Raw genomic sequence first — 22,487 nt, forward strand, 5'->3', positions numbered from 1 at the left:
TTCTATTTTTCTCTGTAACATTTTCAAGCTTAAGGTAAGTCAAATGCTTTCCGTTCAGTTAAGAGTATTTGTAGTCTAGAAAAGGGTAAAAAAAAAAAGTCTTGAAAAATAAACTTATGTTATTAAAAATAAAGGAGACTATACTGGTTTGGGCTGGAATGGAGTTAATTTTCTTTGTAGCAGCTCAGTGGTGTTATGTTTTGGATTTGTGACCAGGACAGTGTTGATAACACAATGTTGTTTTAGCTGGTGTTGAACAGTGTCCCAGCATTCTTGCTCCTCATGTTGTCCTGGCAGGGAGGAGGCTGAGAGTGTGAAAGCTGGGATGGGACACAGCCAGGACAGCTGACCCCACTGACCAAAGAGAGATTCCATACTATACCACATCAAGCTCAGCAGTAAAAGCTCAGGTAAAGAAGAAGAAAGGAGGGGTGTTCAGAGTTACAGCACTTGTCTTCCCAACAAACCATTATGCATGGCAAATTCATGCTTTCCTGGAAATGTCTGAATGGCTGCCTACTGATGGGAAGTTCTGAATCAGTTCCTTACTTAGCTTTGATTGTGCATGCTGCTTTGCTTATTAAATAAGCTTTTTGTTTATTATGAGTAAAGAAATTTAGTAAACTGTCTGTATCTCTACCCATAAAGCTTCTTGCTGTTGTCCTTCTGATTCTCTTCCAGATCCAGCTGGAGTGAGTAAGTGGCTGTGTGGTGCTTGCCTGCTTACTGCAGTTAACCCTCGACAGACACAGGAAGACCCCTCACCTCTGTTTTCAATTTGTTCACCTTTAAACTTGACACACTTACCAGGTGATCCCACCAGTTATTGTTGACTGGTCAGGCAGAATGTACTTCCTGTCTTCTAAGTAGCAAGGACAATGAGATTTACGAACACACTCACTCTTGTGGTTCAGGTACGTTCCTTTAGGACACTGGCAGCCTTCAACAGGAATATCAGTTGGATGGCATTCCAGGGCTCGATTGGAGAGTGACAAGCATGTCCTGTCACATGCCTGAGTGTTGTAGCTAAATGTTTGATTGCCAGTACAAGTAATAGCTATAAAACAAGACAAGAGTGTATTTTAAACTTCATTTACTGATCCTCTTCCTTGTGAAAGATAATGTTCTTGTGCTCATAATGTACTGCTTCTTTTGTGTCAACAGCTTCAATGCTTAAAGCTTCCCATTGCTTCTCTTCCTGTGGATGTGGAGCTCTAGCAAAACATATTGCAGACCAAGGCTTAACACCAAACTATGCAGGTGTTTGGAGGTTTCATGCAGGTAAAATATCTTACTGCTTCTTTGTGTATCTTGGAATTTAATAATGCAAAGGGAAGCTTAGCAGAAATATCAGTGTATTTTTAAGTAACTGTGAAACCTGTGCTTATGTCTGAGTTGCAAAATAGTAAGATAAAATCTGCAGTCAGTTTTCCCTAGTTCTTTCTCTTTTTACAGGATAGCTATTTTTCTGTCTATTCTGTACATTAATTATCAAGTCCTGGAAGCATCCACATGCTCACCTTAAAGCATATGAATAATGTTTTTCATATAGTCTTGAAATAACAATCCTGTTCTGACAGACACCAGAAGGGTAGACAAAAGTTGGATATTTGTTACCCACTTTCTGCTCTTCTTTCTGATCACTATTTCCTCATTCCTCATCTGATGGCAGACCAGTTAGAGTTGGTTCAGGTACTTACTGCAATTGTCCATACTGCTTCTCCAGTTCTCAAGGACTAAGCCCATGGAACTGCACACTCGTGCATACGATCCCAGAGCAGAACAAATATAGGGAAAGGTCTCTTCATAATTACAGGCCTGGTAGACACATCTCTGAAACCCAACACATGGCGAGTACTTTGTTACTGGGGAACAGACATTTAAAAGTGCTAAACCCTAGGGGTATTTAAAAAAAACGTGTGGACGTGACTTTTAGGGATGTGATTTAGCAGTGGATGTGGCATTGTTATATTTATGGTTGGACTCAATGATCTCAAAGATGTTTTCCAACCAATATTATTCTATGCTGAATTGCAGAACTAAGTCATACAAGATACATATTATTGCATAACTAAAACTGATGGAAAATATCTGAGTAACTGCACTGCTGATGTAAATAAAATATACTTAGTACCTAAAAAATGCCTTTGTTTATTCGCTGCTTCTCATTTTTATTTTTCAAAATGTTCTGTGTAGATTGGCAAATATATTGAGCTCAATTATGCACATGGTAAAATCAATACTTTGCACAGTTAAAGTTGTTGTCATGGACAACTGCAGCATGAGCAAAAATATTTTCTGATTCACAGGGATGGGACTGGTGCCTGTGACCAAAGACACTTTCAGTGTGGTGGAGACATGATTTTTCAAAACCACACCTGTTCCTAAGCTTCTCAGCATTGCTGATTCAATGCGTGGGACACCGTATATGAGTCCCATCTGGTTTATATTTGGACTCCCTCTGTACAACATCCATCATAACTTCCTACCTTGTAGAAAGGAATAGGGTTCACCACAGCATGGCATTTCTCGAACACTGTACCCTTCTTGGTAAGAATGGAGCAGTGAGTCTCAGCAGATATTTCTAATGAAAGTAAATAATAAACATTAAAAAGGGCAAGTTTGGGGGAAACTTTCAAAGAGAAATTTTTAAAATATTTGATATTTTAGGTGAACTTTTGGCAATGATGCATTGAAGAATAGGACAACTTCCTAGCTTGTTAGTTTTTAGACTCTGTTCTTGTACCAGCAGTTCAGTAGAGCTTTTTTTTTTCTTTTTCACTATTTTTTTTTTTAAGGCCAATAGCAATAGAGACTTGGGAAGGCAAAGCCTGGATTTCAGTCACGGTACTGCTGAGCAAGCCTAAGACAACCGCGGACATTGCAGTTTCACTAGACAAATCACCAAACCCCTCTCATTCATCATCTCAATCCCAGATCTCTAGAATGAGACCTGATGAGCTTTCACTTGATATGTATTCTAGAAAACAGAAAAGTCTTTTTGGTGACAATTTGCGATGCTCAATCCTCTCAGTCTCTGCTTCTGTCCAGCTCTCTTATATCCCTGGTAGGGGCTTATGAAAGCGTCAGACAAAGCCAGCTGGAGAATTCATTTACCACAGCATCATCTACTTACTGTTTAGTTGGCTCAAAGCACAAGGGTCTGTCTCTCTCTCTAAGGCAGGATGGCAATTTCCTGCCCTCCAGGAATCTACAAACAGGGAGGCTGTCCCTTCAGTGATATCCATGCTGGTCATGAAGTCATCTGTAGTGTCTCCATTGTAATTGCCACACAAACCTGATAACATAGGAAATGCAAGGGATGGCTGAAAATTTAAAAATGTGTGCACAATGCCTATGTTTCACTCTATAACAGTGAGAAAATTGATTAAAAGCTCTACACGGAGTGTCAATGAATACTCAGGTCAAGCAGCCAGAGAATCTTGATTATGTACACATTCAGTCACTGAGTCTCTGCCTCCTCAAGTAAAGAGTGTCAGCTTCTATTCAATGACAAATTCATAAAGAGGTTGTTGTCTTGTTTTTAGAAAAAAGTAGTTTTAAACAATTTAAAAGAGAAAGACCATGAAACACTTTTGCAGTTGCACGTTTTCTTATCTATATTAAATGCATAATATCAAAGAATATGCATTTAAGCTTTCGTAAAAGCTAAAGCCTCTCTGTAATTCCCCATAACCAGAATGGAAAATATGCCTGTGTGGCTAATGTTGCTGTTCAATAAACATAAACATCTCCATCTGGTGATTACCAGCTGAGAAGCTCTTAGATTCTTAGGCTCATTGTGTTTACAGTGGTCGTGCACTACATTCAAAGAACCGTGTGCTCCAAGATGCAGAGACCACACAGACTTATTTGTTGCTCCTTCATTGTGTAGTAAAGAACATACTGAAAAAGGCACACATGAACAGAACAGAATTGTATTATGCATGAAAAATGTGACCCATCTTATTTCTTCAATTTGTTTTAAAGTTATTAGCAGAAAACCAATTCTTAGCACATCAGTTTTCCATGCATGATCTGTTGGGTTTTTTTGAGAAAAAAATTTATTTCCTAAAAGATGAATACTAATTTCAAATACAAACTTTCAAAATTATACTCCCTACATTTTCTCCTTTGCATGGGGACTAGATTACTTACCTAGTGTTCTGCCTTTGAATTGTGATCCAACTTTCACATAGGCCTGGAACACAGGTGATGTTTGAACTGCAAGTTCCAGCCCAAAGTTTGTATGCATTTGAACATACATGGAGGACTGTCTGAAAACAGTGATGTCTCCTGAAGGAACAAGCATGTTTAAAAATAGAGATGTTGGTGATACTGCAAGGTAACAATTTTAACACATATATAAGTGTTCTAGCACTCTGTCTACAACTCTTCTCCCACACACAACTCTCCACAGAGGAACAGATGCAGCAGGAAAGACTGTAACCTTCCTCTAAAACTCCTGGTATTAGCAATTGAGAAATTGCAAAAGATGCTGGGTTGTGTAAAACAGACATTTAATTTAATTTGGATATAACCTATATTCCCTTTTTTTACCTGATCTGTAAGGCAGCCGCTTAAGTTCATCATCATCAGTAAGGAGATCATTCTGAGAAATCACAATTTTGTCCTGTAAGAAGAGGACATGGAACCAGGAGTAATTATATTTACAGATGGTATTTATATGTTGAGCAACTATATTGTTAATGATCTATGTAAAAGAAAAAAATTAATTCAAGCATTTTCTCACGTTATAACACGCTGCTTTTAGTTTTCACTTTGAAAATACCTTCCTGATTTGATGTAACAACTGAGGTCTTTACTGTGTATGCATGAGCAGAAACATATCTTCAGTATTTATCACCCATAATTTTCAAGTGCAGGCTACTAGAAATTACTTTGAACACTTATTTTGTGAATATAGTGATGAAATGCTGGATGGAACCTGTGGAGGGAATACCTACTTTTGTAGATTGATAAATTATAGCACTAAGTGATGTCTCAGAATGAGAATAACCAGTCTTTTCATAAACAGCCATTAGGGTTCCATTGTGTGGCAGGCTGGAACTCTGGAGGGAAACAGGAAAGAGAAGTAAAAAGAGAGGCCTATGTCAGTATAACAATGATTTGTAGAATAAATGTGTATCTTATGAATATTTGAATACTCAGCTTGTATTCCAATAGGAAACCAAAGACAGACTAAAATATATGTATTTGTTATTTTCTGTTTCTAGACTGCAGGAAATTACCTTCATAAGAACATAAGTGCAAACCCCATGGAATCTATATGGCCTTGAATCAAACGTGGTAACAAAGGAGCCTCCTTCCAGTGAACACCTTCCAGGGCAGGGCAAGTCTTTGCAGTTCCACTGACCCATCACACATTTACTGCAGAAACCAAAAAATTCTGTGTAAGGTTATTCTTTTCTTCACGCTCTAAAAACTCAGCTACTTCCTAGTAATGGAATATGTCATTTTTTTCACTTCTCTCTTATGCTTTCTATGCTTTGATTTTCTTTGTCTATGTATATCAGTTGAAGTCGCTCATCTTAATTCCAAGTTGCAGAACTCTTGTATGGATTGTCAGTAAACTTTCCTGAATCGTGAAAGGTGCTGCCCTTCAAAAGGTTAGGCAGAATTTTCCAATTTTTTGGTGAAGGTACTCTTCATTCTCTCATGGAAGTACCTGTTGGTACTCACCAAGTCCTACAAGCTGCTTTCATTGTCTCACCAGGAGCATATGTTTTCCCATTCAGTGTACATGGACACTGGCTAATGTGAACACATGTCCGATTCTTTGAGATGTCATCAAGAACAGTTCCTGCCAAAGAAGATAAACAAAATATTTTTCCTCATCCTCACTTAGCACTACAGTTATTATGGCTTGAATGCTTTCTGAAATTAGCTTGAGAATGCTATTCTTGCATAGCCAGTGCCCATACTTGGAGATGTAACATGCAGGAAATTTTCTCCTAATTAAATAAAACTGAGTCTTCACAAGTGACAAAGGCTTTTGGCTACTTTGTCATATGAAAGTGCAGCCAATTGTCCTATTTTGACATGCAAATGATTGTAATAATCACAATTTCTGTAGCAAGTTCATCTTGAACTATTTTAAAGGCAATTTACAAAATGCCCATAATATTGCAGAAATCCTCTGAGGGAGGCATGCTACCTCTTCCTGGTGCCTGATCAATGTATATTTTAATGAAGAACTTTAAGCAGATGGCATATCATTATCCCATCACAAATCATGGTCTTGTGAGGAAAATGTTTTCATAGCTCTGTTCTTGCAAAGAGTGACCAACCATCTTTGGAGGACCGTGATTACTCAAGACTCCAGTTACATTATGTTACCTGAGAAAGCAGTACAATGCCTTGAAATGCACAGCTAGTTCATTATTAAGCAGTCTATTCCACTTGACTGGATATGTGCAAAAAACATTCGTGTGATCCATTAAGAATATGATGAAATGATACCTTCTGGACAAAAGCAGCCATAGGTACAGTGACTGGAACAGCTGTACTCTGGGTTGGAACAGGTTTTAATACATGGAGAACCACATTCCTCATAGATTAGGTTCGCAGAACATTTTCCCACAGCTGCAACAAACAGTGGGAGTGTTAAGATTTTTAAAGTGTAAACAGAGAAGAATGTTTCATCTGCTACCTAGCAAGGAAAAGACCTTCTGATTTCTGACACTAACATTCTTTTACCCTGCCTCAATACTCATTTCATCATCTGAGTATTCACAGTTACCATCATATTCACTCTGGCTTTTTTTCATTTTTCATGCTGTACTTAGTGGAAACATTTTTCAGAAGCTTGAAGAATGGCAAACAGGCCATACTGCAGCCTAATGAAGTACCACAAATCATATTTTCTGTAGTACTTCAAGGTTTTACTTCTAATCAGTCATTGTAAATAAAAAGGCCGAGCATCTGAAAAAGGACTACTGAAAATCATCTGTGAATAAAAGGAGCGATGGCAATTATTAGCAAAAAGGTTCAAAGACCTCAGGGGCTCTTTAAAAGTGCTCTCTCTTCACTTGATAATTTGCTAGATACAATAATAAGAAAACTGTGCTATGAGCAAACAGCCTCCTGCTAGAAGTGTGAAAAATTAAAAGTTTTCACTTGGTGGATGTTTCTGTTTTATTGTCATTGATCTAGACATAGGACCTATGTTTTGAGCTTTCTTCTCCTTTGAGGTTTCCCTGCTCTCCTTCTTACAACTTTACCAAAGACCACTGTTCTCTGTAGAAAATTGTTTGATTAAAGACAGTAGGAACTTCTTTTTATCAGTTGTTTTATATCCCAGTTATTTATCATTATCCCTCTATTTAAGACATAGAAAAGTTAAGCACAGTCTCTCATGAATAAACCATTTGAACTTACAGCAGAAGTTTTCAGTTCTCCAGTTGAACACCATTTGGTGGGACATAGCACATTGCCTAGAATACTCGGACAGTGTAGAGCAAGTGCAGTTGTTTTGTCCTGGCTCACTGCAGTCCTGCATATCGAGCTGGCAACGAATCACGAACCCATCTTTTGGTACACTGCAGGTTGGTGACACCAAATTAAGTAGCTGAGAGCAGATTATGGCCTAAATAAAAAGAGAAAGAAAATTGTTCCTAGTGGTGTTTCCTTCATATGAAAACCACAATGGAATAACATTGCTAGTTATGATTTTTTTGTTGGTTTGTTTGTTTTTCCCCCTACAGTTTAATAATTGTATTTGACTTAAAATGTGTGAGAAATTCACTGGTAGAAAGGAATATAAATCCACTGTACAATAGGAGGAACTTGATATATTGAAATAATTCTGCTTCTCATTATGTTGAAAATTAAGTCACTTTCTATGCCATCGACCCCCCTAAAAATGGCTGAGAACATTATACACAGGAAATGTGTTGTCTCATGGAAATTCAGTTCCAGGACAAACATCCCAGATGTGAAGATCACAAAATTCATTCCTCTTTGAGCACACACTTGGTGCATTTCTCTTGCCTGCATGTTTGTGTTGCCTATCATGCTGCCTACTGCAGTATAAGGTCTCAGAGGTTCTCAGGCACACTGATTTTCTCTTCATTTAGAACTGTAAGTGATAACAATTGACAGTGGTTGTCCCTGTTATCAGTGCTGTTATCTGGCAATATGTTTTAGGCATTGTGAATATCTTCAAGTCTGTACAGTTTATAGTATCAGCTGTTAGAAAAAAAGTTCTTAATGCTTCACTGTTTCCATCAATTTCCTGTGATGACCTGGATGGAATTCCAGAAAGCTGTGAGCTAAATGCTGGTTGATTTTTATGAGTGATTTAAATCTAGCCTTAAAACGCCTGGGGACTTTCATTAAAATGTATTTTAATGCAAAGAACTCCTTTTCTTTCTCATATCATGCTATACAAATGTTGACTTTACCTGTTTTCATGGAAGTCAGTTTTATGAAACCACTGCCTCTCTGTTGTTGATTTCTATCTATCTATCTTGCCCCCCCTGCCCCCCTGCTAAGAATCCTGCTGCAGAGAAGCCAAGAAGATCTTTCTTACATATTTTTTGTGAGGAACAGTGGAAATTGGTATCTCCTCAGACAGGCAAATCTCTGATGGATCATCCATTTTTTGTAAAGCAGCAAATTTAAATGTATCGAGCAATTTACCTGAAAATTGAAGGGTTAAAATTTGTCAGGAAAAAACCTGCATTGGTTTGTTTACTTGTTGCTGTGATGTAGCAAAACTCAGATTTTACTCTTTGACTGTTAAATGGCCTACTAGTTAATCTTCCCAATGACAACTGTCTCTTGTGAAAATTAGGAGGGTGTGATCCTTACCACCTGTTTATAAAAGATAAGAGTCCTTATCACTTGTGTGAGGAACCCACTATATTATGCTCATAGCAGATAACAGAGTGTAGCATAACCATAGAAGTATGTTGGTGCCCCATGGGACTGCTTTATTCAATTCTGAAACCCAGCAATGCTATCACAGTATTCAGTTTTCACCTTGACTCACTTTACTTCATTCCCCTTCTGTCTGAAATGTCCTTGTTTCTTACCTTCACGCACAAATTCATTCAATTCATAACCATCGTAGTTCCCACACATTCCACAGGTTTTCCCCATGTATTTTTTTTCAGCCAAAACCTAAAATAAGATAGAAGAAAACATTTAAAAGGATCACCCTAAGTAAAATTACCTGCACAGCTTTACCTTTCTCAACCAAATTCAGTTCAAGCACCCAAAAGTGATTCTTCTTATTAATTTCAGTGACTTTTTTGAAGGAAGAGTTTTGTAAGCAGTGACATCTTTTCCCAACAGGCAAATAGTGACTTTTTTTAATTAGCATTTAAAGAAGAATAAGATTTGAAGACACTTACAGAGAATTGAAAGTAGATAATATTCTAAGGAGCCCAAAAAAAAAAAAAAAAGGAAATTAATGCTGAATGCTTGCTAATATCTTTGTTGACAGACCATGAATTTCAGGTTTCTTCTCTTAAGAAACTTAGGGTTACAGGAAGAAAATCTGTTTCAGAAGAAGGTTATTCAGTTCTCTGTTGCTCTGGAGATTAAAATGGTAGTATTACTGGCTACAAACAATGAATTATTATGAAAATATTAGATCAGGGGAAATAAAACTATATTCTTTGTATAGTCAGATTAACCCATCACAGTAGCATTTTCTCTTATATGTCTTATTAATGCTGATAAATCTCCCAGAAAATTTATTATATATGACTCTCCTCGTTTTAGCAAACTTATCAATTTAGAATTCAGTGTCTTTTGTGGCAATAATATCACAGGTCACACTGAGAAAATGTATTGGGGATTTTGGAGGGAAAACCTGAAAAGATTGAGAAAAAGGAAGGAAACAAAGAAACTGGTAGAAGCACTTAATGTTTGAAACCAAAAGAGATCCCAGGGAAGCACAGTAGAAAAGACTAAACTATGGCATACAGTATTAAATTCTACACAACTTTAAACAGCATCTCTTCAGCAAAACATTGCAGCTGCTGGAATACCCTGAGGAAAGATTAATATGTGTGAAAGTGTCCACAAATCTCAGCACTGGTGGCTTTAGTGCTGCAAGTGAAAGTAACATGCAAAGTTGTTTATTTCAAGAGGAATGGATAAAACAGGAAAAGATAAATATCAAAATAGTAAATACATGCAAAAGCACCCATTAAGTTCAAAGAGTTCTTGTCATTCCAGTGAATCAGTGAGAATTTTCTTCTCTGCTCTATGAGAGCATTTTACTAACCATGAGGTAGTCATCATTGTTCCACATGACAACCAGCTCCATCTCCATCAGCTTAGCCACCAGGCGGATGTTGCGTCCATAAGGCGCTATTTGGATTCCATTGCTGGTGTAAGGCAGCTGAATGACACTGCAATAAGGTGAGAAGAGAAACCAACCTCATAGCAAGATTATGCAGGTATTAGTTATTTATTTTGGGTGTGATAGATGCACAGTCTGAGTACTTGCAGCAACATGAAACAGCATTTTTTTCCTTTTTAGCTGTGACATTTCAAAACACATGAAAGTTTCTATTGATTGAAAATCCATGTCAGCAGTTTCATAGAAGAATCACCAGAAAATGGGGTGCATAGTGATTCTACTACTGACAATGTTTGCACAGGACTTGGCATCTTCACTTGGTTTGGTTTTATTAGAGCTTAGTTATATGTTCCAAGAACTTGTAACAATAAAGATTTTGTGGTAGAACTAATGTTGATTATGCTGAAGAGATTCTATGGCCTGTTAATGTAAGAATTATTGTTACGACAGAAAACTGACAAGATTAGAGAAATCCATAAAGGGAATGTTGTAGAGTGTGAGTGCGTGATGGGAAGCAATGGGAGTAGAGTCCAGTTAGGCATGTTAACTGCAGTAATTTGTTAATTCATTTTTGACACAAAGCAGTCTTTAGTGCACCTGCTATATAACTCCCTGCCTTCTCTGAACACATCATTCCCCATTCATGGCAGAATCTTACCCAACACTCCTGACAGAAATGCTGCCTTTCTCAACAATGACAACAGAAGGTCCAAGCTCAATAATGATCCTTGCAATTTTTTTGTCCAGCCCACGACGGAACTGAATGTTGAAGTCTGGGCTGGTCTCATCACATACAGTTGCAAAGATGTAGTTGCAAGTCCCAGTGAAGTCATACTGGTATTTATCAAAGGTTGAAAAATGCCCTCCACCCCATGTAGAACAGGAATCCTTGCTCAAAACTATAAAACAGAAAGAAAAATGGATTTAGGTCTCTTAAAAACATATTTGCTCATTCTGATTAGCATTTCAAATAAAAATACTATGACAAGCTATTAAGTTTCTACTCAGATTAATTCTGTAAACAACATTCTAGCCCTCTATTTTTTTTTCTTTGTAATCTCAAAATTTTATCTCAAGTCATGAAGTGAAACAATATTAGGAGTGAGAGCAATATTCTCATTCACTGTAAGCAGACAAGGATTCGCTAGATTCCTAGCTTGGGAAAAACCCTTCCAACTCCTTCATGGGTAACATAAAGATTTACCTTCTTATTTCAGTCTGCTAGATCTGTTTGCAAGGGTGACAGCTTGCTTCTGGACAGAGCTTTAACATCTCAAGCACAGCATTTACCAAGCTCCCTATGGCATTACTGTATCATGATTAACTGCACAGTCAAATCACAAGATATCCAAAGACAGTCTTCAAAGCCCAACATGTAATTCCCCACTCTTTTGGCTCTGTGTTTGTGTGACAAAGTTCCAACCAGTTTTATAAATATACGGAATGTTTTAATCAGTTTTCATTTTTAAGAAGTAATCTGAAATATTCATCTGAAGAGACAGATTTTCAGATGTGGAAATGAATCATAAAAAAAGAGAGATACAAGTCCAGCACTTGCTGTTAGATAGTTCTGCACCTACTTACAGCATTTGAACAGGCCCTCTGAAGCAGATAATTTTCCTGAAGTAACAAAAATCATGTCCTCAGTTCTGTATTTGTAGACGTAGATTGTTTCTTTTAATTTGTTAATTATTTTTGCTTATGGTGTCATATGAAACTCAGGTATCTTAGAATATACCTTAGAGTCACAAAGTATCAGATAAGTTTATCAAAGTCTACATGCAATTTATATTTATTGTTTTAAAGCCAAAACATTTTTTTTTAACTCTGAAGGAGTGATAAAATGACTACAGAATGCTACTGGTTTTATCCAGGTCATGTAGAAAATACTGTTTCTCAATGAACTGTTACCTGTTGGCAAAAAGTACTCCTCTTCCACACTTCTGTTCTGTCCTGAAGGTCTGACTGGAAAACAGGAATTGGCTAATTGTTATCATTGATCCTTCATGCCCAAGTCCAACTAGTTTAATACATTGTGCTTGAGTGATACTGACCACCAAACCTCAGAGTGTGCCAAGGAAAGATTACCTGGGGCTGCACAATGGTCAGAGTGCAAGAGGTGCCCCTTTCAATAAGTATAGGAGCATAGTCACTGTATTTGTTTTTATTTAAATCTTATCAAAGAAAAATAACAAATGGAAATGTCAATAACTCAAGGAAGTTTAAATCTAGATTATGTGTTTGTCTTTTCAATTCAGCTTTTATTAAATAATATCTAGTGATTTTCTTTTAATTTGTCCTTATCCATGCTCTACTGTTTCTCTTGGTGTAAGAATAGACAGAAGACAGAGATGAGTTCCTAAATATTTGGGAATTTTTTGTCTGATCACAAGTCTTCAGCTATTTTTACTTTTAGGATGAACTTCATATAGCTTTTCCATGCTTATACTGAATGAGAAATCACCTAATTCAAGCCACTCTCAGTTTCTTCTGCCTAAAGAAATACTCTTTATTATAATAAACTTGCATTTTATATAATTCTTTTTGTTCTACACCTCCACATCTTCCCCGAACTGGATAAAGAATTTCATTCAACCACTGATATGCAACAAGCTTTGGAGTACATAGAATTGCTTTTTAACAGTATGCAGAAGTAAAGCATGATACTTTAGTGTAAAACATTAAAATTGTGAATTACTAGGAAGATTGTCTGTGAATAGAGGATAGAAAAAAAAAATCAGAATATTAGGACTGATATCCATACTTATCTAGAGAGGATCTTGTGAAAATTTTGTGTTTTCAGAAGGCCTACAGCCTTCTGTATCCCGTAGCAGAGGAACATCATGTCCCGTAAAATGTATCATGTTAGCATGATGACATTTATGCATTCTTGCCATGGACACAAAAACCAAAATGTTTATTGAATGAACTTCAAATTTAGAAGTCAGTGCCTCGCATTTCTTCAGAAAAGGACATGTGAAAAATTGTGTTGTTTCTGCCCAAGGGTTGATGTAGCTCTGTATTTTATTTCCAGCAGAGACCATTAACAGACTGCCCAAGGGAAGACCACCATCAGGTCAGGCATATATACTTCCATAGATATTCTCTCAGTCTCCAACTATTTTCAGTTCAGGGAATTTTGTGAGGCTATTGGGATTTTTCTGCTTACCCCTCCCTTGTACTCTGGCTTCCAAGTCCTTGTCCACCATCCTTTTGAACAGAACCAAAATTTCTTTGTAGCAGAAAATGTCACAGTAACTACAGTCAAAATTTGCCATTAAATTTTAATCATGAGTTAACATTTTAATGATACCTGCCTTTCTAACAGTACTTCTGATAGCTAATATTTTTAGTACTTTAAAGCTATGCTTTTTTTTTTTTTTTTTTTTTTTTTTGCTTTGGCATTGCACATTGTTTTACACAAGTAAGATAGTAGTACCTTACTATTTGTATTTCTCAGACTCAGAAGGACTAGCACAAATTCACAGTAAGTAGGTGGCTGCAGTTAATTTTGCATACATATCTGGATGGATGCACACAAGCCATTCTTTGGATTTAAGGGAAAACTGCTGGTAAACTACCGAAGTGTGGCAGCAGCTGGCACAGCTGAATGTTGACGCACAGATCTGTCCTCACACTGACTCCCCCCGGCTGCTGGCTATAAAGGTGAGGAAGAAGTATTCCATACTCTGTTCCTTTGCATATATGTTTGTTTTAACCTGAAATCTTTAAAATCATTTTCACAGACCTAATTTATACAGAGAATGAGCTTTATTTACTTTCCTGGATTTTGCAATATCAAAAGAATCCATATCCTAGATTTTTAGGTAATATTAGGCAGTAATATGTAGGAACGAAAATCAAACATACCACACAAATTACCCCAGTAGCGTATTTCTAAATGTGGAAGGCTACTAAACTGCTCACAGTTTCTATTCTTAGGCATAAAAACCTCAGCATGGCACAATAAAGCACTTTCCATTTAGTTTAAAACTTACCACAGTGAGACAACACATTATACAATCTTTTTACATGTGAAGTCTTCATTCAGAATTTCTAAAATTAATGCTTCAAAACATATGCTCCTTGAGGCAAAGATTTATTTTTATTATGTGCTTTGTACAGTGCCTTCTGCAATATGGACTTGATGCTGAATAGAGTTGTCACTCACACTTGAATGCAAACATTAAATACCAGGTCAGACACTTACTTCTTTGCAGAGATTCTTTCTGGTTTTGGAGAAAAACATGGGACCAATAATTTCCTTCAAAAGCTGTGAAAGGAAAAAGAAAACAAAATGAAGTTATCCTCTGAGCTAAAGGAAGTCGAATATTTGTATATTTATTTATTTATTTTTAACCATTTCACAAAGCAGGGTCAGCACGTATGAGTTGTGTCCTGCCACACAAATCTGAATGGAAATTATCATGGAAAATCATGTAATTCATATTACATAATTAAGGTAGAGAAAATTCTTCTGTACTGGTCAAATGTTATCAAAATCTGCCAAAAATCCTATGCAATATGAAAACTCCTGTACTTCATACTAAAAACCTATGTTCCTTTAAAAAAAGTGAGATAAATCTTTCCTCATGTTTCTGAATTCTTGTTTCCCTGTCTGGGTAGAAGTAGTGAAGGGAATAGCCAAAAGTGTGAAAATATGGGAACAGTATTGTCCTGTGTGTTTTTCACAAGAACCATGGGATCTGGAGCTGAAGAGCAGGAAATCCTCAGGTGTAGTTGTTGCTTTTGCTGCTCACACTAAGGCAGAATGATGAAAGCTGTAACCTGCTCCCTTCTGCACACCTCTTCACAAAGCCTGGTTTGGTTAGGAGAAGCCAAGGAATGCTTAACAAATGCTGAGTGCAGTGTGGTCCCCCTTCCACCTCAAACCCAGACCTACTGCATGAGCACAACTGCTCCACGTCCTCACACATACCCAAAGGCTCTTTCACCCAGCCGTTCGCTCCAGCACTGCTGGAGTGAGTTCTCAGAGTCAATAGCTGGGTGGTGACAACCAAAGCAAGATGCAGGAATAAAGACCTGGGGTGCTTCAGAAATGTGCTGCTCATTTTTAAATTTTCTCATGCCTGGTATTTCTTAGATAGCAGGAGCAAGTATCTTGTAGAACCCATGTAATTCTCTGTTACATGTTTAGGATCTTTTGCAACATAGAAAATGTTGTGGCAGAAGGTTTCTTTCATCAGATAAACCTGGCCCAATCTACATACATATCTATATATACACTACAGCTCTGCAGGGTGCTGTTGCTCCCTTGGATACTGCAGTGAGGGGAAGCCTCCAGGGAGCTCACCAGCTGTAGCAGACTCTCAGCCAATTCCATGCTGAGCTGCTGAAGGTAAGGTAATATTTGCCAGGTGGTACCTCAGGTGAGGCTCTGCCTTTTATGGAAGGCTAGGTTAAAGCACAAGAGGGAATTTTGGAACTGAGTGTTTCAGCACATGCTTTTGCTTTGGATCTCAGGTCCAGACATCTCCAACATTCCTATCAATGCCTCAATTTTTCTCTGAAACAACACTTACTGAAAAAATATGTTATCTGGATAAACTAATCTACATTTTTAAGAGCTAAAACACTATACTGGTAGAATAGCAGACAATAAATATTTAGGCATAAGGGAAATAAATCAAGGATATAAATTCAGTGACAGAGGTGCTCCCACCCTAAATGTTCTAATAGCTTAAGATGGCATTTATCTCAGCCACTCCCAAACTGTCTGACACACTCATCACAAAATCATTGTAGATCCTACTCATGCTGCCTTGTTGTCTAGAATTGGTCAGCACTGGCCAATAATTGTTTGAAATTTTGCCAGTGTTTTAAAAAACCTCCACGGCTGGCCTGCAACTCAACAGGCATTTCCAAAATCCAGCATGCTCCTTCCAAGTTCCTAGTGAACCATGCATCACAGTAAGTACACCACAAAAAGGAACGGTCAGTTTGTGGCTTTCAAGCTAACATTCTTCATGCCAAGAGTTCCTGCTGCCTTTTTTGAACCCCTGCATTTTGACACCTCCATTTGTTCAATAATCTATTATTGTTGGTTTTACAGTTTTCTGTTTGTTACAGTTTAATCCTAAACTTCAAACACTACATTAATGGGATTTAGGAGTGTGTAACAGCTGCCTTCCAAGGATATTTGATTTGCAGGAATTGAATATATGCCTAAAGCATTATTTAAGTCAGATCTATCTAGAGAGCTTGATGTAAAGCAAAATGTCTAATAATTATTGGACAAATATTTTAGATTAGAACAGACAGGTCAGTTTACAAAGCTTGTTTATCAGCTTTTCAAACTCAAACATCTAAGCACGGCAAACAAAACTCAACACATACTTCAGGTTTGGTATTTAGATTAAATCTGAACATAATAATCATCCTGGATTACATGGAGGTATACAAGAGTTATATTGAAAATAACTAAGGATATGAAATCCACTTTAACTTTTTGCCCAAGGAATAGCTAGTAAAACAAATACAGAGCCATTTTGCTGACTATCTACCAATCAGTCTGTATCCTGTTAGATCAAACTATTATACTTATTACAGTACAGTAATTATTCGCAGCATTTACATTCTTTTTCTCACACTAAACTCTGAAGAAATTAGTTAAATCTTCCCGGCAATGTTATCAACCATTCACAAGCACACAAAATGGCAGATTGTACAGATGCATCAAGCACTATGGCCCCATGCAGAAGTTGTATTTTGCAATCATTTCTGAATTTTTCATTTAAAAGGCTGTCCTAGTGTTAAATGAGATTTCTAAAGTACTGAAATCTTCCTTACTGACATTTTACTATTACTGCAAGTATTCTGTTTTCCTTTGAGAAATGTAATGAAAGACTTATTTTGAATTATCTCAATAGAACTTTAACCAGAGTTTCACTTCTCTTGGATAAATGAAGGTTTTACTTTCAATTCCTACTCTACTCCAGCTGGCCAACTTCCTTGAGAATTATACCTGTTGAAGTGCAGTTTCTGTGTGGTCAGCCTTTCTAGCTCATGGCAGCAATACAACCCAGTCAAGGAATGTGACTTACTATGAAGAAAGAATGAATTTTGTTCCTATACTATGAAACATCACTATGGGAAAATACAATTTTATGTTGTAATGACTTCAATCAAAGTATTTCACATCAGATAAAAAAATGAAAACAAAACTTTGAAATGAAATTGTTGTACTTCCAACTTGCAGAAATAAGATCTCTGTTTTGTAAAGAGTTCAGTTTTTCTCTTCTAATTTGAGACAAACAGAAATGTTGAAATGTCAGATGTTCTGGAAAGGACAAGAACTTTAAAATAAATGACAGAAGCCTAAAATTAAATTTAACACTGAGGGTACTGGTAGAGCTGTAGCTGTAAGATGAGTTATCAGTTGCACATGTTCATGATGATTTCTCTTCAGTATGAAATTATTAACTCCCTTTGTTTCTTGCAAACACAGGTATGTGAACAGCATAAATCAAGGTGACTTCCTAGTTACATACTTCATAAGAAAAAGTATGACTGTACATAAACCTCTCAAAAGGATCCATGCAGTTTTGATTACTGAAATAGCTATAGGGTTGAAGCCTCAGTTTAATCAATGAATCAGCATCTCTTATTAAGTAAAAGCTAGAACTAACAGTTTTAATCAGGTTTTAAGCTTTTGCAGATTTTTTTTTTACTCAAGCTAATGCATGTTTTCTGATTTTCTTGAGTTATCACTTTCCATCAGACTTCACATCAAATAATCAAATATATGTCCTTACAATCAATATTTACATTTCCAGCTAGAGACGGACTCAAGGTACAGAATTTGGATGCAGATCCATGAAGGAGAGAATTGAAGTCCTGGCTTTTATCTGACTCATTCTAAGGAGACAACACTTTGATCTAGAGTCCAAAACAATGAGCACCCTGCATGTCGTCCAATTTAAGAACATACAGATCAACATCCAAAAATTGCCTGATTTCAAATCTTTCCTTGTGAAAACAAACAGATTTCATTCTGTCAATCTCCAACCTTGTGTGGCATTCCAAGGCCCTGATATTGTTGACACATCCCAAAGGAGAAAACTGCTGTGTAAGGATTTTCTACATCCCACTTCCAGGGTTTTTATCTTCAAATTCAACTTGGTCCTTTGTAGAAAAAGGTCCTATTTGTGATTGCCAAGTTTATATATAAAGCTTGTGGTTGTGTAAGTGTCTACAACAATTTTCTATTTGATTGCAAGTATTAGTATTTATAATAATACATCTATTATCTAAAATAGGAAGTCATGTAAATTAAGATGTTGCAGGCAGCAAAACTTGGGGTTAGGACCCATGTCCAGGTACTTGACTTGATAGTGGTTACAATGGTGCTAATACAGTGAATGGAGTTACACCTGATTTATAACCATACAGCTGAGGTTAGAAATTGGCTCTGAGAGTCTACTAAAGGGTTGAGTTGCTTATATTTTAATTATTTTTGTGCTATAGTTTAAGTCAGTGATTTAAGAGTAATAAATGTCCCCATGCAATTTGAACTATATGGTTCATTAAATGTAGCAAACACAATACAGAAGAAACAAATTTAACTTTGTTTAAACTAAAGCAAGTGAACTATGCTTTTTAGCAGCTTGAAACCTGTTCTTGACATTCTAACTGTAATAATTGGTAATAAAAGAGAATATACAGAAGAGATAAAAAAGAAACCATCTCAAGCGATGTCAAACCATGGCAAAAAAAAGGCTCATTCTCAAAAAATCTACTGAAAACACCACAGGAGGAGTAATGGGTAAGAAGGCAGAGTAGCTACAGAGTCAATGAACTTACCTATCAAGTCTTTTTTAGAAATTACACATTCATCAGGTATTCAGGTGGGTTGAATCAAAAAAGTAAGAGTCCTTTAAAAGACTGAAGAATTGAATAATATATGGAGGAATATGTTAAGAGTTATGTGAAATTTTTGGATAGGAACCATTAGCCTGTTTTCCAGCACAGGATTCTTTCGATCACATCATTCTTCAAAAAAGAAATGCCATCACATAGCTCATAATTAATGCTTTTTGCAGTTCACATACCAAAGAAAAGCGATTTTGATTATCACTCTACACAGAAGATATACAATATATATCCACAATGACATTGCTAGGACACTGTATCTTGAACATCTGAAAGATGAAGGCACTTGGCAACTTGGAAACACGACCAAAGTCCATTAAAAATTTTCCCTGTATCTAAGGAATGAGTTTTAGGGAAGGACCCAACAAATCAGTAATCAACTTTCTGACGAACTTAAGAGCAAATTGTTTTATTTCAGCCACGTATTTATTTAATAATATGTAGAAAACATGTAAACTGAATTCTGCAGGCTGTGGGAAAGGAGAGCAAAACCCGAACCTCATGTGATGTAATGCTACAATGGAGTCACCCCCTTTTTTCTATATTGTTTCAGTGGTTTCCTTCAAGCTATGTACCAAGAGGAACCCAGGCACCTTGGACTTACCAGCAGATTGAAGGAAACTGCAGAAGATGAGCAGTACCAGTGTTGGGAGCATGATGCATGCCCTGCCTGGGGAGTGTTCTCAGTGCTCTCCCCCGTTCCAAGCGGGCAGTGCCAATGCTGCCACTTTCTAGGCTGCCCTCTTCAAGCTTGGATGCTTTATATATAGAATTGCAATGCCCTCCCTCATTCCCACAGCTCACAGAAATTGCAACAGCAGAGTACCCGCCAAACAGGATCTCCTCTTTATCAAGTTCAACACACCTAAAAGCCACTTAGAAAAAGAAGAAAAAAGAAAATGCAAACCTCCTCCAGTTCATTATCATTCTTACAAGGTTTTTATAATGGCTTCTATTTGTAACACCTCAAACGCTTTTACCTGCATTTACTGAACAAATTTGGTATCATACCCAAAAGCAAAAAGACAAATAGTACACAAATTATGATCACTAGCTGATAAGGAATAATACTGGACCAGTACACAAAGTGGAAGAATGAAGTGCAGGAGTTTTGGAACTGCTGAAAAGACTGTGTGGATAAAAGATGGTAAGACATGAGCGAACAGAGATACAGATATCAGATTTTTTTATTAACTCTTCTTTCATTAATGTCTATTCACTCTCCTGGGTGATTGTGTTCATCTCTCCCTTGTGTGACTTTTTAAGCAAACTGATAAACTTTGCCTTGGTAAAGAGGTCTGTTCGTGGTACAACTGATTGCCTGACTGTGCAAGGGAGCTAAGTAAACCCTTGCCCACCACTCTGCCAAGGGCAGAGGGCAAACTCTGTTCCAAAATGGGGCACACTGTTGCACTGTGGTACTTTGGCAACTTTCACAAGTTAATCTCCACCTTCCCACCAACACCACAGAAGATCAATTCCACTTCTGTTACGCTTGGATCTCTCCACATTAGAGGTGAAATGTTGAATGCACTGGATATGTTCAAAGTGTCACTGCCACCACTGATTTGACAATAAAAGGAGGACTTGCTGGATCCTGTCATTTTTTATTAGCACGATAATTACTAACGGAAAAAATAGTCTCGATACATGGAAACTTTCCCTATAAAATATAAAATCCGTGGGTTGTGTCTCCACATGAATCTCTTCAGCCTTTTCTGTTTCACCTATGCAATACCTAAGTGAGCTTCTGAAGGAAGTGGGAATAGATGGGGCTTTTTCCTTGGCAATCTCCCTGCACAACAGGTGCCTCCTCTGTCATCCCCACCTATATCACAACAACGGGCTCACAAGCCACGCCCGTAGCTGCCAACATTGGGTGTGCCGTGGTGCTTCCCTGTGCTTCTGGCATCCAGGAGCAGTGCATTAAGGGTTAGAAAAGGCAAGGTGAGGGCAGGTCAGGCCAGGGGAGTGAAGGGGAAGAGAAATTCTCAGAGCTACCCCTTCTAAGTGGTGGGAAGAAGCACAGGAGAGACAGTGACTTAACATAATCTCAGCCCTGGCTCAACCTGGTTGTAATTAAAATGAAGACATTAAATTTTAATTGACATGAAGGTCTGCCTTTTTCTTTTTTGGGATTTTTTTTTTTTGCCTTTACTACTTTCCATTCCTCTTCCCAGGAGCAGAAGGTGGATAAAGTATATGGCCATTTATAATATAATTGTGACCCTAAATTAAAAAATTTCTGTTGAAAATTTTCTGCATCTGCCTTACAAAAACCCCAAAGTAAATGAACAAAATCACTTGCCACTTCTGAAAATCATACTCAAAGTGAAAAAATATTGTCCTCAAAACAGCCTGTAACCAGACTGATACTACAATAAATATATAATTAAGATTTCACAACTGTACATATCACATTATTTCCGGCAAATCAGCTCTAAGTTCTTATTAATTAAATCCAAAACAGAATTTCATTTTTTCCACTTCTAGGAAGTATCTTCTTTATGAAGATAAGGGACTAGAGTGCTCCCTAGCAACTCAAACTTGATAACTGATAGTGTCAGACAGAAATTTGCCTTTCTCTGACAGGAGACAAAAGAATTCCATCACTTTTGTCAAATAGGATTTTTTTTATAATATATTTTCATAATATTTCTGTCAAGCAGTAATAAAGTAGCTGACATTAATGAGCATTTCATGACTTGCTCATTTGAAGAGCTGGGCACTTGAGAGCATCACTTTTACTATCAAAGGTACCAGACTGAGACATCATGAAATTAAGATCACTGGTAACAATTAATTTTCCATTACTGTGCCTTCAAGCTTTTCTCTGTAGCCTTTATGTTTACTGAAATCTTCTGTCTTTATTATATGAAGCTTACAAAATTCTCAAGAAATGCAAATACTGACAAAAGTTATTAAAAGTATCTATCCAAAATATTGCTGTTTTCAGTTCCCTGTATTTGTAGCAACATTCTTAGCTGAACTCATTCTATCTGAGAAGTCAGGATAAAGATGTTACCTTCAGCTCTCCTGGAAGGAATTTCAATCAGTCTAAAAACTTACGGTTCAGCAAGTTATTATTTTATGGAGACGTCCAATGATGATGTGAACACAGTTAATCAAAAGCATCCATCTACGACTGCATTTAAGTCAGGACTCCAGATCAAGAAAAAAACATTTGCTTGAGGACTATGAGAAGTGTCTTGAGTTTGCAGTACACAGATAATTATTTTATGTGGAAGAGATTTGT

General features: G+C 37.1%; 1 protein-coding gene and 1 long non-coding RNA gene across 24 annotated transcripts in view; one reads left to right on the forward strand and one right to left on the reverse strand.

Annotated features, from left to right (window-relative positions):
• MUC6 (mucin 6, oligomeric mucus/gel-forming) overlaps nucleotides 1-19,924 on the reverse strand; it is a 47,717-nt gene extending 27,793 nt beyond the window's left edge. For all 23 annotated transcript variants that reach the window (XM_048305439.1, XM_048305438.1, XM_048305454.1 and 20 more), the window contains exons 1-18: nucleotides 19,836-19,924; nucleotides 14,550-14,612; nucleotides 12,251-12,304; nucleotides 10,998-11,238; nucleotides 10,262-10,388; nucleotides 9,060-9,147; nucleotides 8,555-8,664; nucleotides 7,402-7,609; nucleotides 6,484-6,606; nucleotides 5,704-5,824; nucleotides 5,253-5,391; nucleotides 4,968-5,072; nucleotides 4,561-4,633; nucleotides 4,159-4,296; nucleotides 3,137-3,298; nucleotides 2,490-2,584; nucleotides 1,701-1,833; nucleotides 808-1,057 (exon numbers count right to left, since the gene is read on the reverse strand). In XM_048305439.1, the coding sequence (XP_048161396.1) occupies nucleotides 808-1,057; nucleotides 1,701-1,833; nucleotides 2,490-2,584; nucleotides 3,137-3,298; nucleotides 4,159-4,296; nucleotides 4,561-4,633; nucleotides 4,968-5,072; nucleotides 5,253-5,391; nucleotides 5,704-5,824; nucleotides 6,484-6,606; nucleotides 7,402-7,609; nucleotides 8,555-8,664; nucleotides 9,060-9,147; nucleotides 10,262-10,388; nucleotides 10,998-11,238; nucleotides 12,251-12,304; nucleotides 14,550-14,612; nucleotides 19,836-19,887 (2,282 nt within the window). In that variant the 5' untranslated portion in view covers nucleotides 19,888-19,924. The remainder of the gene's footprint in view (nucleotides 1-807; nucleotides 1,058-1,700; nucleotides 1,834-2,489; nucleotides 2,585-3,136; nucleotides 3,299-4,158; nucleotides 4,297-4,560; nucleotides 4,634-4,967; nucleotides 5,073-5,252; nucleotides 5,392-5,703; nucleotides 5,825-6,483; nucleotides 6,607-7,401; nucleotides 7,610-8,554; nucleotides 8,665-9,059; nucleotides 9,148-10,261; nucleotides 10,389-10,997; nucleotides 11,239-12,250; nucleotides 12,305-14,549; nucleotides 14,613-19,835) is intronic.
• LOC125326872 lies at nucleotides 160-7,304 on the forward strand. Its single transcript, XR_007204048.1, has 3 exons — nucleotides 160-914; nucleotides 1,165-1,281; nucleotides 5,238-7,304. It is a non-coding gene; the product is annotated as an uncharacterized LOC125326872 (long non-coding RNA).
• Nucleotides 19,925-22,487: the final 2,563 nt, after the last annotated feature.

Source organism: Corvus hawaiiensis, chromosome 6, assembly GCF_020740725.1.
Source record: "Corvus hawaiiensis isolate bCorHaw1 chromosome 6, bCorHaw1.pri.cur, whole genome shotgun sequence".
In the NCBI taxonomy this organism is placed as follows: Eukaryota; Metazoa; Chordata; class Aves; order Passeriformes; family Corvidae; genus Corvus; species Corvus hawaiiensis.